General features: G+C 45.3%; 1 protein-coding gene across 3 annotated transcripts in view; it reads left to right on the top strand.

Moving 5' to 3' along the window:
• The window catches only part of PLEKHM3 (pleckstrin homology domain containing M3), a 78,669-nt gene that overhangs the window by 19,024 nt on the left and 43,622 nt on the right, over nt 1–16,023 (top strand). For all 3 annotated transcript variants that reach the window (XR_014159336.1, XM_081873371.1, XM_081873370.1), the window contains one exon: nt 8,995–9,140. Coding sequence is in view for 2 of the 3 variants with exons in the window: in XM_081873371.1 (XP_081729497.1) it covers nt 8,995–9,140 (146 nt within the window). In the remaining variant the exon portion in view is untranslated. The remainder of the gene's footprint in view (nt 1–8,994; nt 9,141–16,023) is intronic.

Below are 16,023 nucleotides of genomic sequence, written 5' to 3'. Positions count from 1 at the left end.
TTAGCTCAGGCAGGGGTCCCATTATAGTTTGTGCTGTATAAACATATTAAGGAAGCTTGTTCCCACCCTGTTTTGTTTATGGCAACCTCATCCTATGGACCCAATTGTTATACAGTTCATTTACTATTTTTACATGGCTTTTCTTATTGCTCAAGTGTTAGGATGCTAAATGCCTCTGTCGGCATCCTGTAAACTTCCGATTCCCATGCACACATTGCAATAGCAAAGACTTAAGGGGGAAGTCAAGCAGCTGTAAGAGAAAAGCGAATAATTCCAGGGTAGGGAGAATGAGGGCAAATGTCTGCTACAAACCCAGATATGGCGCTTGGAATCATAATCATGATTTATATACAGTGGTGCCCCGCAAGACGAACGCCTCGCAAGACGGAAAACCCGCTAGACGAAAGGGTTTTCTGTTTTGGAGGCGCTTCGCAAAACGAATTTCCCTATGGGCTTGCTTCGCAAGACGAAAATGTCTTGCAAGTTCCTGCGGGGTTTTTCCCCTCCCCCCCCTTCTTTCCCTAAGCCCTAAGCTGCTTATCAACTGATCCGCTGATTAGCCGCTTATCAGCTGATCTGCTAAAAGCCGCTAAACCGCTAATAGCGCTAATCCGCTAAGCTGTCAATGGGCTTGCTTCGCAAGACGAAAAAACCGCTATACGAAGAGCCTCACGGAACGGATTAATTTCGTCTTGCGAGGCACCACTGTAATGTGTTAGAGATTTCAAACAACTTCATATATGTTATTTAAGTATGGTAAACTTCATTGTGTGTGACTGTTCATGGCTGACATGAGGACTGAACCAGGGGTTTCGCTGCCTTATTATTTCATTTGTATCCCACCTTTTCTCCAAGATGGCATTGGTGGTTCTCCCCCGCCCAACAACCCCATGAGATAAGTTAAAATGAGAGGCTGTGAGTGGCCAACATCACCAAATGAGCTTTGCAGCTGCGTTTTAAGTTTTGGTCTCTTTGATCCTAGTCTAGGGGTAGGAAGCCACTTTCATCTGATGGGCTAGATCAGAAAGCAGTCAACCCTCTGCATGCCGCATTTAACAAAGTCACTCACATGAAGGAAGGCTGGTCAGAAATTGCCTTATGGGCCCATGAGCCAGAGATACCCTGTCATTGTCCTGGTCTTGACTGGCACTCTTGGCCACTATGTTTCACCAGACCTCAAAATAAAGTGAGATTGTTTGCATGTGTTCAGTTCATATGCATGAAGGTGTGTGGGTTTTTTTGCCTTCAGAATGCTCTGGTGCAGTGCCATTTTCCACGCTCGACCAGTCATGCCATCATTCTTGCATATTAGCCACATTTGAAAATCTTCCGATAGGTCTGGAATTGTGTATAATGCATGCACATGTAGCCCACAAACATGCTGCCACAATTTTACTTTAGCATTGTTATTATCACAGTATGTTTCCTGCAATGTGCAAATTTGCGGCTGATGGAAGCAGTGGTTCAGCGCTCAGGGGCTTTTGGTCACGGTGAGGTCCTATCTGATGAAAGATTACAAAGAAAAAGAAAAACGGAATGTTCCTCATCCTTGAACATAAAACCCTTCTGGATCAGATCTTTTGTGCACCCATGTTTGTTTGTGGTGGTGGCCAACCAGAATCTTCCAAGGAGCCCACAAGCAGGGTGCATGAAATCAGCATGTCTTTCCTACTTGCCTCTCCCTCCCCTTGGAGGGTATTCAGCGAAATCGGAGTTGTCATTTAGCTAGATGAGCTAGTAGCAACCAAGTAAGAGAATGAAAGTTTACTGCCCCCCCTTCTCCCCCAACCTTATATTGACCACAACATTAATGTCTCACATTGAATATAACTTATCTGTAGAAAGGACTTGGCGATCTGAAAACAGAAACGATGTATGTACTTTTGTAAAACCCTCCCCCCCCAAAAAAAAATCTTTAATTAAAAAAATTAATTAAAGAATGCCCTTCCATGAATTTGGCTAATCCCTTTTCAGAGCCTTCTAAATTGGTGCCATTAGCAGATTCCATATGTTAATGATACTGTGTGTGAGAAAAGCTCTTTTCGCTGCCCTGAATCCGCTGCAGAACCGTTTCAAGCAAGGGGTGTATAATTTTTATGAAATAAATAAATAGAGGAGAAAAACCCTTCCCTGCTTTGAATCCAGGCAAAACCCTTTCCCCCACATTTCAGACAAGGGTGTGAGAAATGCATTGCTTGGGGAATGGCTGGCTCCCCATTCCCATCCTTATTCCTCACCTCGCCAAAGAGCAGGTCCACTCAGCTCTTGAAACATGCTAATCCCCAGTCCTTGCATCATCTTTATTGCTTCTAACAGTGGGGGGGGGGGGGGAGTGAGACGTGTTTGCAGGTGTGCAATGTGTCGCATTGTTGTACTTGGCGGTTTTGTGATGCGGAGATTGGGAAATCCAAGCAATAAAAAGTCAGTCAGTTTCAAGGGTGAAGGTTTCTCCTGCAGCATATTCACCTTTGCGAGATAACCAGTGTAGTATTTCACTCAGGTTTTATTGGCTTAGATTTTGAGGTTTGCAAACATACCAAAGGGCAGGATTTTAAAATTTTTATTTAAAAATGGTTTGCCTCGTTAAAGGCTGATGCAACTTGGCCAGCAATAAGAGAGACCTCTGGAGACCTTCTGTTATTTATTTTTATTGCTACATATTCCACCTCTCCTTCCACTGCCCGTGATATGAGGGGGAGGCTGGGGAAAGGAGAATGGGATTGGGAAAAGGCAGAACCTTTCTGTGTGAAACACCGCAGGCCTGTCTGTACCAGGGCATTGTACAAGCTATTTATTAGCATTCAGATTCTTGCTGCCGTGGTCCATTATGTGCACTGTCAGCTGTGTTGTGTCTGGTGTGGTGGGCCAGGATGCACAGGCAAAGAAGGTCTGTTGAATTTTTCAAGCGCTTGAAAGCTTTCCTACCCAGTTGCTAGGTAAAGGTAAAGGGAACCCTGACCATTAGGTCCAGTCGTGACCGACTCTGGGGTTGCACGCTCATCTCGCTCTATAGGCCGAGGGAGCCGGCGTTTGTCCGCAGACAGCTTCCGGGTCAATTGGCCAGCATGATTAAGCTGCTTCTGGCAAACCAGAGCAGCACACGGAAACACCATTTACCTTCCCGCCAGAGTGGTACCTATTTATCTACTTGCACTTTGACGTGCTTTCGAACTGCTAGGTTGGCAGGAGCAGGGACCGAGCAACAGGAGCTCACCCCGTCACGGGGATTTGAACCTCCGACCTTCTGATTGGCAAGTCCTAAGCTCTGTGGTTTAACCCACAGCGCCACCTACGTCCCTGCCCAGTTGCTAGACTTCTGCAATTGTGCCAAATGAACATGCACAAAGCGCAGAATTGTTCACAGCATAAGTGAAGCCCTCTACCTCTCTCGTCTGCCAGGCAGTGAGGGTGGACTGCAGACCATCTCATTCTCCCCTTCCAGAGCAGGACCACAACTGTAATTACCGAGAAATGAACAGGAGAGGTAACTCGTGCTTTCTACGATGGCCTTCCTGAGCAGTACACACAGAAAAACCCGCAAATACTGTCTGTTGACATAAACTGGTCACCAGAGCCTTGTGCAAAGGTCTTCAGGCTGCCAACAATTTATGTTGCGAAGCCTGCAGAGAAGATGACCTGGCAAGATGGCACATAGGGTCATGGACAGACTGCTTGCATATGTGTGTTGCAACAGATTCTTATCTGAGAGCACATTGTTCTTGCCTCCCCCCCCCCTTAGGGCTGCCACCTGATTAAAGAAACCATAGCCAACGGATCCTAAAGATCTGAATTTGTTTGCACTTTTGAATCAGTTGAAGTTTGAAAAGCCAAGCGTGAGGAATATGGAATATATTTTTTAACCCAGGCTCCCGGAGCAGCTCACAAAGCTCAGTGTATTAAAGACAGTCTCTTTCCCCAGGCATGCAATTCTCAAAGACAATGACGCACAAGGAATTCTGAAGAGCAAATATTTTCTCTGGTTTTCGGTAGTGCCTGCTGTGACATGCGTGCAGGTGTCATCCTAGAAGAGGTTTCCTCCTCCTCCTCCTCCTCCTCCTCCTCCTCCTCCTCCTCCTCCTCGCGCACGTGGCAGAATGCTTCCTCAAAGGTGATACCAGCTGACCATGGATTTTCTAGGCAAAGTTATCTTCCTTGGAAGCCTTCCTCTGGGTTCCCCAGCCCCCTGAGGTGTGGTGCATGGCAACCAGGGAGAGGGCCCTTCTTTCTCCTCAAGTTTGCCTGGTGCCTATTTTATCTTTTCAGGCTTTCAGCACCATTCTCCTTTTCCTCCTGCCCGTTCTATCGGCTGTTGTTGTTGCTGTTGTAGTAGTAATAAAAGGTAAAGGGACCCCTGACCATTAGGTCCAGTTGTGACCGACTCTGAGGTTGCGGCACTCATCTCGCTTTACTGGCCGAGGGAGCCGGTGTACAGCTTCTGGGTCATATGGCCAACATGACTAAGCCGCTTCTGGCAAACCAGAGCAGTGCATGGAAACGCTGTTTACCTTCCCGCCAGAGTGGTACCTATTTATCTACTTGCACTTTGATGTGCTTTTGAACTGCTAGGTTGGCAGGAGCAGGGACTGAGCAATGGGAGCTCACCCCGTCGCGGGGATTCGAACCACCGACCTTCTGATCAGCAAGTCCTAGACTCTGTGGTGTAACCCATGGCGCCACCCGCGTCCTAAAACATACAACACCATGTACAAAGGAATCATAGAACTGGAGAGTTGGAAGACCCTGAAAAGGAGGAGTTGGGAGCAAAACAGAATCTTGCTCTTGAGACCAAAAAGGTTCCCCACCCCTGTCTTATTAATCAATAACCAATATTATGTTGTACATCTGATGCCTTGAAAATTCCTGTATGGATTTGAACAGAGTGCTGCTGCTTGCTGATTCAACAGAGGTGCCCTTGCAAGTTAAAATAGGCCACTTGCATCCCTAAAAATCCTGTACTGAGGGTGGAAAGGGATACCCAATGGCATTTCATTCCAGTAAATGTAATGGTGTTAATAAGAAAAGGGGGGGGGGTGGAAGTCTAAGAAAGGAATGGCATTGTAAGCCTTAGAATCCAGACTCTATGCAACAGAGGTACTCAACCTTGTGCTGTATCACTGCTCCCGCCTCTTCCTTTCCCTTCTTTATTTTTTGCAAATAGCTTAATTGGTGTCTGCCACTGAGATACATTTGTCACCGTGCATCACTTTGAACCTCCTAACATCAAAGGAATCGACTGCTTTCATAACTTGATTTGAAGGGGTTGTAGAAATAACGGTCCTTGTAAAATAAAACATGCGACAGGCACAAGGCGAGGGATGTTGAACAGTTTCAACACAGTTGGGGCAGGGAGAACACTGCAACCTCAGCGGTCGGTCGTTTCTAATGGGACAGGAAGATGCTGTACTGTTATTTGCCGCTCTCTCTCTTCCTTAAGTTTGTCGTTTTGCAATTCACTCGGCTACACAGGGCTGTTTGTGTGCATTCTGCTGTGTGACCCAGGTCAAAAATGTGTTGTCAAGGAAATGGAAGGCAAGTACAAATCAAGTGGAAAGCGAATGGCTTTGCTGCGTGAAAACAGGTTTAGCAGCAATCGCTTCCTTGGGAGAGGTCATAGAGCAAAGAGGAGGAATAGAGACTTCTAGAGGAAGGGCTGCCTTCTTCACGATTGCATATGTGTAGAGGGCTGACCGGTACCTGGCAGAGAACTTTGACTTGGATGATGAACTCAAGGGCATCCTGATCCAATTTGCAGATGACACCAAACTGGGAGGGGTGGCTAACACCCCAGAGGACAGGATCACACTTCAAAACGACCTTGACAGATTAGAGAACTGGGCCAAAACAAACAAGAAGAATTTTAACAGGGAGAAATGTAAAGTATTGCACTTGGGCAAAAAAAAATGAGAGGCACAAATACAAGATGGGTGACACCTGGCTTGAGAGCAGTACATGTGAAAAGGATCTAGGAGTCTTGGTTGACCACAAACTTGACATGAGCCAACAGTGTGACGCGGCAGCTAAAAAAGCCAATGCAATTCTGGGCTGCATCAATAGGAGTATAGCATCTAGATCAAGGGAAGTAATAGTGCCACTGTATTCTGCTGTGGTCAGACCTCACCTGGAGTACTGTGTCCAGTTCTGGGCACCACAGTTCAAGAAGGACACTGACAAACTGGAACGTGTCCAGAGGAGGGCAACCAAAATGGTCAAAGGCCTGGAAACGATGCCTTACGGGGAACGGCTAAGGGAGCTGGGCATGTTTAGCCTGGAGAAGAGGAGGTTAAGGGGTGATATGATAGCCATGTTCAAATATATAAAAGGATGTCACAAAGAGGAGGGAGAAAGGTTGTTTTCTGCTGCTCCAGAGAAGCGGACACGGAGCAATGGTTCCAAACTACAAGAAAGAAGATTCCACCTAAACATTAGGAAGAACTTCCTGACAGTAAGAGCTGTTCGACAGTGGAATTTGCTGCCAAGGAGTGTGGTGGAGTCTCCTTCTTTGGAGGTCTTTAAGCAGAGGCTTGACAACCATAGGTCAGGAGTGCTCTGATGGTGTTTCCTGCTTGGCAGGGGGTTGGACTCGATGGCCCTTGTGGTCTCTTCCAACTCTATGATTCTATTCTATGATTCTATGACTTCTGGGATTTCCAGCTTTTTATTTTAAGATTTATGTTTCTAGCCCTCGTGGTTTCTAGTTGAAATGTCTGAAAAATGTTCAGGCAATTTCTGTGAATGAAGCTTTTATGGCTGTTTGGCTTCCTGTTGTCAACTTTTCCCAGTCAGGTTCCTCACAGAATATTCTTCCCCTTGCTATATACTCTGCAGCCACGTTGATGGTTACTCCAAAGTTTAAAAAAATATGGAAGAAACAAGAAGCGGGCTCAGAATCAAGCATTCAATTTCACGTCATCGCTGAATCTGAGATCAGAGTTTGAATTTATCAAAACAATTGAATCTCCAGGATGTACCATTTGGACACTTTTCTTGGTTCAAAAGAGTAAACTTTGGCGAGGCACACCCTGAAGCAGAAGTTGATAGGCTTGAATAGATGCTAAATTGAACCAATTAACTCCTCCCACACTATATACAGTGGTGCCTCGCAAGACGAAATTAATCCGTTCCGTGAGGCTCTTCGTATAGCGGTTTTTTCGTCTTGCGAAGCAAGCCCATTGACAGCTTAGCGGATTAGCGCTATTAGCGGTTTCGCGGCTTTTAGCGGATCAGCTGATAAGCGGCTTAGGGCTTAGGAAAGGGGGGGGGGGAAAGAGGAAAAACCCTGCAGGAACTCGCAAGACATTTTCGTCTTGCGAAGCAAGCCCATAGGGAAATTCGTTTTGCGAAGTGCCTCCAAAACGGAAAACCCTTTCATCTAGCGGGTTTTCCGTCTTGTGAGGCGTTCGTCTTGCGGGGCACCACTGTATTAGGAACATTGGAAGCTGCCATTTACTGAGCGAGACCACTGATTGATCTTGACTCGGTATTGTCTACATGGACCAGAAACAACCCTTCGGCGTTTCAGATAAGCCCCACCTGGAGAGGCCCAGAATTTAATCTGGGACCTTCTGCATGGGCTGTATGAGCGAGCTATGTACATTCTCCTTCCTCTATTGGGCATATTCACCTGGACTTTACAGATAAGCAAAATCTGTGCATCCTGACATTCACGGCAGATCGTTCAGGGCTTCCATGAAACCTTCTTTTGTGGACACGTGTAATCAGTGCCTGAGCCAAAAAATCTCCTCTCTGCTAACAATCCCCTTTCCCTCACCCCCAAATCTGTGTGACTTGCTGTCAGCTTGAGCATTCTAAGAGCACGTCGTTTCAAAGCAAGCCCAATGTTCTTAGAATCATAGAATTGTAAGAAGGGTGCTTTTGAGAAGCTCAAAAGTGATGGACCGGGCTTCTTCACACACCCTAGCCCATTCCACAAAGCAAGCAAATGGTGTTACCACGGTCATCAGGAAGAACAGCCAATACAGTACAGTGGTACCTCGGGTTAAGTACTTAATTCGTCCCAGAGGTCCGTTCTTAACCCGAAACTTTTCTTAACTTGAAGCACCACTTTAGCTAATGGGGCCTCCTGCTGCTGCTGCACCGCCGCTGTGCGATTTCTGTTCTTATCCTGAAGCAAAGTTCTTAACCTGAAGCACTATTTGTGGGCTAGTGGAGTCTGTAACCTGAAGCATATGTAACCTGAAGCGTATGTAACCCGAGGTACCACTATCTCTTTAGGAGACCCACTTTGGCTCTGGGCTTCCAGTTGCTAAGCTGTTCAGTGGTACCTCGGGTTACATATGCTTCAGGTTACAGATTCCACTAACTCAGAAATAGTACCTCGGGTTAAGAACTTTGCTTCAGGATGAGAACAGAAATGGCGCGGTGGCAGCACGGCAGCAGCGGGAGGCCCCCTTAGCTAAAGTGGTGCTTCAGGTTAAGAACAGTTTCAGATTAAGAATGGACCTCCGGAACGAATTAAGTATGTAACCAGAGGTACCACTGTAATATGAAACTGGGCTTGTACATGGATTCCTGAAACTATTTCATAGCATATGAGGACATGTTAGAGATTTGTGTGGTTCAGAATCTTATACAGTCATACCTTGGAAGTCGAACGGAGTCTGTTCCAGAAGTCCGTTCGACTTCCAAAATGTTCAAAAAACAAAGCGCAGCTTCCTATTGGCTGCTGGTTTGTGACATTCGGGAGCCAAAACGTTCAGGGAACTACGCTGTTTGCCTTCCAAGGTACGACTGTATTTTGTAATAGGATAGCATGGAATGTCACACAAGCAGTTATCAAAAACGCCTCATTCTCTCATTCTGGTAATATTTATTTAGAGCTGTAACTGTTCTGTTTTGAAAAGTAATTATATATTCTGTGTTCACTCTCTTACTAAAACGCAGCAGCGTGTAGTTATGGCGATTTCCTTCCAATACTGCTAAGAGTCCTGCATTTTTAAAAACTGTTTTTTTTTTCCTTCCCCCCCGTATTGACAGGTTGTCAGCGGTCCATAGGCCTCTCCAATGGCAAAGCCAAGGTGTGCAGTTACAGCGGGTGGTACTACTGCAGCATTTGTCATGTGGACGACAGCTTTCTAATTCCTGCTCGGCTGGTTCATAACTGGGACACTTCAAAATACAAGGTAGGACATGAAGGAATCCCTTCTCCTGCCCTTAGTGACGAATCCCCATATGAACAGTTGCACTGAGTGCGAAACCAGCGGGGGAAGCCATCGTCCTCATCTCCAAGAAAGCCCCCGGAATCCACACAACCTCGTGACATAGCATGTTCCCATCAGGCACTCTGTCCCCCGTGAGGACGGAACAGTGGTGAGGGTGCAGCCTCGTCACCACTTGACAAAGCTTTCTTTTTCTGTAGAAATGAGTTGGGGGAAGAGAGGGAATAATAAATGAATGAATGAATAAATGAATGAATGAATAAATTTATACCCTGCCCATCTGTCTGGGTTTCCCCAGCCATTCTAGGCGGCTTCTAACAAAACACTAAAATACAATAACCTATCAAACATTAAAAGCTTCCCTAAACAGGGCTGCCTTCAGATGTCTTCTAAAAGTTTGGTAGTTATTTTTCTCTTTGACATTTGGTGGGAGGGTGTTCCACAGGGTGGGTGCCACTACCGAGAAGGCCCTCTGCCTGGTTCCCTGTAACTTGGTTTCTCGCAGCGAGGGAACCGCCAGAAGGCCCTCGGTGCTGGACCTCAGTGTCCGGGATAGGTATACTAAACCGAGTCCGTTTAGGGCTTTAAAGGGAAAACGCTCAGACACCTTGTCTTAAACATAAACCCCCCTCCGTCTGAACATTTTGAGATTTTTCTGCCTTCCCCACAATGCTTGTGTGGTGGAGGGAGTCTTGGCGGAACTTCTTTGGCCCAGCCCAAGTAAGGTCACACCCTTCCCCTGTGCTTTGACTGACACTTAAAGTCACCACAAGTTCAAGACAGCTTGCTCAGATACTGTTATATCTGGAGGAATTCTGTGGGGACCTTGAGCTGAGATCCATTGGGTATCACAGCCAAAGCAGGGTTTGATGTCAACTTGCTATCTGAGATGGGCAGCACTGACCAGCTTTGACAGACAGAAGGTTGTTTTTTAATTCTGGCTTTCCACCCTTCTCACTTGTGCACAAGACGTTTCCTATTAAGCCTCACATGGTGAGATTTCAGTCCTCTTTACATGCTTCCCAACTGCAAATGTCTGTGCCTCTGCAAATTATTTTGGAAACTTTGGCGCTGCTTAATCTCCAGAGCAAAGAATGAGTCAAATGGAGCCATTGAGAGCTCTCACCTCCTGTTCTTATTGCTGCTCCCGGGTAAAAATGTGAACCTGTTATTTTTCTCTGCAACAATTCTGCGTAGGGGAATCAATGTATGCGCCATAGCATGAGCCTTATTTGGTAATGTTGATACAACTAGGCATGTGTTTTCATTTGCTCACTCGGAACTCACTGTTCATGTGTAATATCAACTGTGTTTTACGTGTCATCCTGTTCCCTGCCCACACGCCTGCTTCGTGTACCGAGGTCTAAATCTAGCAAAGCACTAGAGGCAGTGATTCAGCATTGTGCTGGGTCAGGAATATGAAGCACTCAACCACAGCAGGATTTAGAATGAGGATGAGCTTGCACTGACCAGCTTCAGGGCAACTGGAGGGTGTATTTTCGCACTGTTTTGCTGTCTTAACTGGATGCCATGGGGGAAATCTTAGAAAAAGTGTAATGCTACGATCCGTCATGGATGCAACCTGGGATCAGAGGAGGAAAGCACAGAGGTCAAGGCAATAGTTGTTGTTGTTGTTTAGTCGTTTAGTTGTGTCCGACTCTTCGTGACCCCATGGATCAGAGCACGCCAGGCACTCCTGTCTTCCACTGCCTCCCGCAGTTTAGTCAAACTCATGCTGGTAGCTTCGAGAACTAATTATTAATTATTATTATTATCATTATTATCATTATTATTATTATTATTATTATTATTTGGTACTAGCCTGCCTATCTAGACATAACAACTGTCTTTGATAAATAGATCAATTGTGAGTATGCTGCATGTATAGATGAAATTATTAATCACTTCTTATGAACACTGGTACTATTGCCAGTACATAAAGAAGGCTGATCGCCGAAGAATTGATGCTTTTGAATTATGGTGCTGGAGGAGACTCTTGAGAGTCCCATGGACTGCAAGAAGATCAAACGTATCCATTCTTAAGGAAATCAGCCCTGAGTGCTCACTGGAAGGACAGATCCTGAAGCTGAGGCTCCAATACTTTCGCCACCTCATGAGAAGAGAAGACTCCCTGGAAAAGACCCTGATGTTGAGAAAGATGGAGGGCACAAGGAGAAGGGGACGACAGAGGACGAGATGGTTGGACAGTGTTCTCGAAGCTTCCAGCATGAGTTTGACCAAACTGCGGGAGGCAGTGGAAGACAGGAGTGCCTGGCTCACTGGAAGGACAGATCCTGAAGCTGAGACTCCAATACTTTGGCCACCTCATGAGAAGAGAAGACTCCCTGGAAAGATGTTGGGAAAGATGGAGGGCACAAGGAGAAGGGGACGACAGAGGACGAGATGGTTGGATAGTGATCTATTTATCAAAGACAGTTGTTATGTCTAGATAGGCAGGCTAGTACCAAATAATAATAATAATAATAATAATAATAATAATAATAATAATAATAATATTTTTTACCCCGCCCATCTGGCTGGGTTTCCCCAGTCACTCTGGGCGGCTTCCAACAAAATATTAAAAATATAATAAAACATCAGACATTAAAAACTTTCCTAAACAGGACTGCCTTCAGGTGTCTTCTAAAGTCAGATAGTTGTTTATTTCCTTGACATCTCTTGGGAGGGCGTTCCAAAGGGTGGGCACCACTACTGAGAAGGCCCTCTGACTGGTTCCCTGTAACTTCACTTCTTGCAGGGAGGGAACTGCCAGAAGGCCCTCAGAGCTGGACCTCAGTGTCCAGGCTGAACGATGGGAGTGGAGACGCTCCTTCAGGTATACTGGGCCAAGGCCATTAAGGGCTTTAAAAGTCAGCACCGACACTTTGAATGTTGAATGGAGCAATTGTAGCTTTGTTCCTTGGGTGCTGCAGAGGTCTTCATCCAAAATTGGTTCTGTCCCGAAAGTTCTTATACTTGCTCAGTCTCTTGCTAACTGACATAGACTGTTTTATTATTATTGCAAGGGCTACATGACAAAAGGTCATATTCTCTGACCACATCAGGGTGCCTGTGAGCAAAAGAGCACAACTGTCTTGAAATGTGACATTTCTTCTTCCAAGGAATGTAGTTAAAAAACCAAGTCTTGTTTATAGCCATCAGTAACCTGTCGCCCCTACCCCTTTTGACAACCTTGCAGAGCTCACATCCCATTCATTCCATATATCCTTCCCAATTATAATGTAACTAATTACATTAAAAATAACAATATTATAAAGGCAAAATCTTTGGACTCATTTTGCAAAATAATATCTGTCTTACCCTGGTGCACGTGACATTTTGTTCTTACTGAGTACATTTAATATGGAGAAAAGACACAGAAAAATCCTTGCTGAGTCTTTATCTGATGAGACAAATTCTTGGATTATGGAACTGGAGTTCAGACCTGCGCATGTTATGACCACCAGGTCAAACTCAGTCTACCATGCTGGTACTATGCCTACCAGAAACTTGATAAAATCCTGTTTTTGCTATCTGCCCTGGGACACGAGATGGGATTATCAAGCACTTCGCAGGCAAAAATATCTGACTAGTGGTAGGCTGTGTTTCATCTAGCTGTTCACAGCTTGATTGAAATACAGTTAAGTACTTAATTCGCTCCGGAGGTCTGTTCTTAACCTGAAACTGTTCTTAACCTGAAGCACCACTTTAGCTAATGGGGCCTCCCGCTGCTGCTATGCGACTTCTGTTCTCATCCTGAAGCAAAGTTCTTAACCTGAAGCACTATTTCTGGGTTAGCGGAGTCTGTAACCTGAAGCATATGTAACCTGAAGCGTATGTAACCCGAGGTACCACTGTAGAGTCTTCCCCTGTTGCTTTGTACAACCAAGATCGACACCACGCAACTACCTTTGTGGCTGTTTGCTTCAGTTCAACCTGCAACAACTTGATTGATCACTGAGGAAGCATCACCAGGTTTTTCAAACTAGAAGTGCTTTGTGGAGCTCTTAGTAGGTCTTGGACTTCGTTTCCCTTGTGAGATGGTGATTTGTTTCATAAGGAAGCTTTGGTGATAAATATGGCTGAATAGAAATCATTTTGAGCTCTTTGTAACCGTTTATTCCCCCTTTTCCTCCAAGGATCTCAGTGTGATATGCTTGCTTGCTTCTCCCCATTTCATTCTCCCAACAAGCCTTAGAATTAGGCGAGAGGGAGAGGGAGTCACCAGTTAAGCTTTGTGGCTAAGTTGAGATTTGAACCTGGAGCTCTCCAATCTAAGACCGAAACTCTCACCGCTACAGTGGCTCTAACGTGAGCTGGAAGAAGGTGGCAATACAGTCGTACCTTGGAAGTCGACTGGAATCTGTTTGACTTCCAAAACGTTTGAAAACCAAATTGCGGCTTCTGATTGGCTGCAGGAAGCTCCTGCAGCCAATCAGAAGCTGTGGGAGCCCCGTGGGACGTTTGTCTTCCAAAAGAATGTTCGCAAACTGCAACAATCACTTCCGGGTTTGCAGCGTTCGGGAACCAAAACGTCCAAGTTCCAGGGCGTTCGGGATCCAAGGTATGGCTGTATATAGATGTACAAACATGTATACAAAAGTTCCTCATCATAACTGACAGCTGCTATCTTGCCTTGTTTTGTGACCGGGTTTATTAATAATGTTGCATATATCTATATCTATATCTATATCTATATCTATATCTATATCTATATCTATATCTATATCTATATCTATATCTATATCTATAGATAGATATAGATATAATTATGCAATTGCATTTCAAGTATTTTATCCCATTAAGATTAACAAATTTAATTCCTTATCCAAATACAAAAGACTACTTTATTCCATTTTAACACAGATGACTCTTGTATAGCAAGGCAAATTAGCTTTGTGGTCTTAAAATTTGTCCTTTCATCAGGAAAAGAATGGATAGAGCCAAAGTTTATTTATCAGAATATAAGTGTGTAGGTAGGGAGTATCTTGTTTTGATTTCATGTAAGCCACTCTGGGAGCCTTTTTGGCTGAAGAGGGCTACAAGTTCTCAAAATAGATAGATAGATAGATAGATAGATAGATAGATAGATAGATAGAAAGATAGATGATAGACATAGCACGTGGGTGGCGCTGTGGGTTAAACCAGTGTTTTTCAACCACTGTTCCGCGGCAAACTAGTGTGCCGCGAGATGTTGCCTGGTGTGCCGTGAGAAAAATTGAAAAATTTGAAAGATTTTTTTTTTTTTTTAAGTCAAATTTTCGCCCACTAGGTGGGTGCCGGACTAGCAGGGGGGCCGATTGGCGCTCCTCAGGGGGACACCCTCCACTTTTCTGATGTCCGGGCTGTGATTGGTCCAGACTCCAGCCTGGACCTATCACAGTAGGACATCATCTTCCGACTTCCTTCCCGCCCGAGCACAGTGTGCGCAGCAGCGGAGAGAAGAAGACGTCGCGACTCGAGTCACCAGGAGGACCGGAGCAGGAGGAGACGGACGGAGACCAGGACTCGGCGGGAGTCGGCACTGCAGAGAGACCGCATCTGGATCCAGACCAGGCCGCAGGTGCAGCGTGAGGTGAGGAGGTCATCTGGAACCAGTCAGTCACGGTCGGATCTGGATTTGGAGGAAACATGAGCAGAAGAGCGCTGACTGATGGATCTGGATGGAGACATGCGCAGAAGAGTGCTGAGTGTGACGGACAGCGGCTATCTGGAGGAGACAAGCGCAGTAAGTACTGAGTGACAGTTTTGAAAAGGAAAGAACTGGACTCTGAACAAAATTTGGAGCCAGATGAGAGCCCAAGTATGAGTGGGGATCAAAAGAAAGCAAAGATGGTTAGCTCAAGCAAATTCTCTGGCACAAGGCAATATAGTGAAAGCTATATTTCATTTGGATTTACTTTCACTGGAGATGCAAACAAACCAACTCCACTGTGCGTGGTGTGTGGTGAAAAGCTAGCTAACAGTGCTATGGTCCCAAGCAAACTTGAACGCCATCGCCAAACGAAACACCCTTTGCTTCAAAACAAGAATGCGGACTATTTTGTTCGCCTGCGTGAAAACATGGAGAAACAGGCAACTTTCATGAGAAAAACCACAAAAGTAAATGAAAGAGCTCTTAAAACTAGCTATCAAGTTGCTGAACTTATAGCCAAGTCAAAAAAGTCGCACACTGTGGCAGAGACATTAATACTTCCCGCCTGCAAAGCCATTGTAGAGGAGATGCTCGGACCTGAAGCAGCTAAGGAAATATCCAAAGTCCCTCTCTCAGACAACACAATTTCCAGACGTATTAATGACATGTCTGCAGACATCGAAAGTGTGGTTTTGAAAAAGATCCGTATCAGTGAGAAATTTGCATTGCAACTTGACGAGTCTACTGATATCAGTGGACATGCTCAACTCTTGGCCAAGGTGCGTTTTGTTGATGGTGATGCAATTAGAGAAAATTTCTTTTTTTGCAAGGCATTGCCAGAAAAAACAACAGGAGGAGAAATTTTTCGGGTCACATCAGAATACCTTGAACAAGGAAGACTTAAGTGGGAAAACTGCACAAGTGTCTGCACCGATGGAGCTGCAGCCATGGTTGGGCACACCAAAGGCTTTGTAAGCAGAGTGAAAGAAAGAAATCCAGATGTGATTGTTACGCATTGTTTTTTACACCGTGAGGCCCTCGTAGCCAAGACTTTACCAGCAGACCTAGTTCATGTGTTGGATGATGTTGTGCGCATGGTAAACTTTGTAAAGTCATGACCCGTGAAAAGTCGCATATTTGCAGCTTTGTGTGAGGAGATGGGAGCGAAGCATAAAACCTTGCTGTTTCATACGGAGGTCTGGTGGCTGTCGC

Source organism: Podarcis erhardii (genome assembly GCF_964252035.2).
Source record: "Podarcis erhardii genome assembly, chromosome: 1".
NCBI classification, from domain to species: domain Eukaryota; kingdom Metazoa; phylum Chordata; class Lepidosauria; order Squamata; family Lacertidae; genus Podarcis; species Podarcis erhardii.
This window is presented reverse-complemented; position numbering and strand designations above follow the sequence as displayed.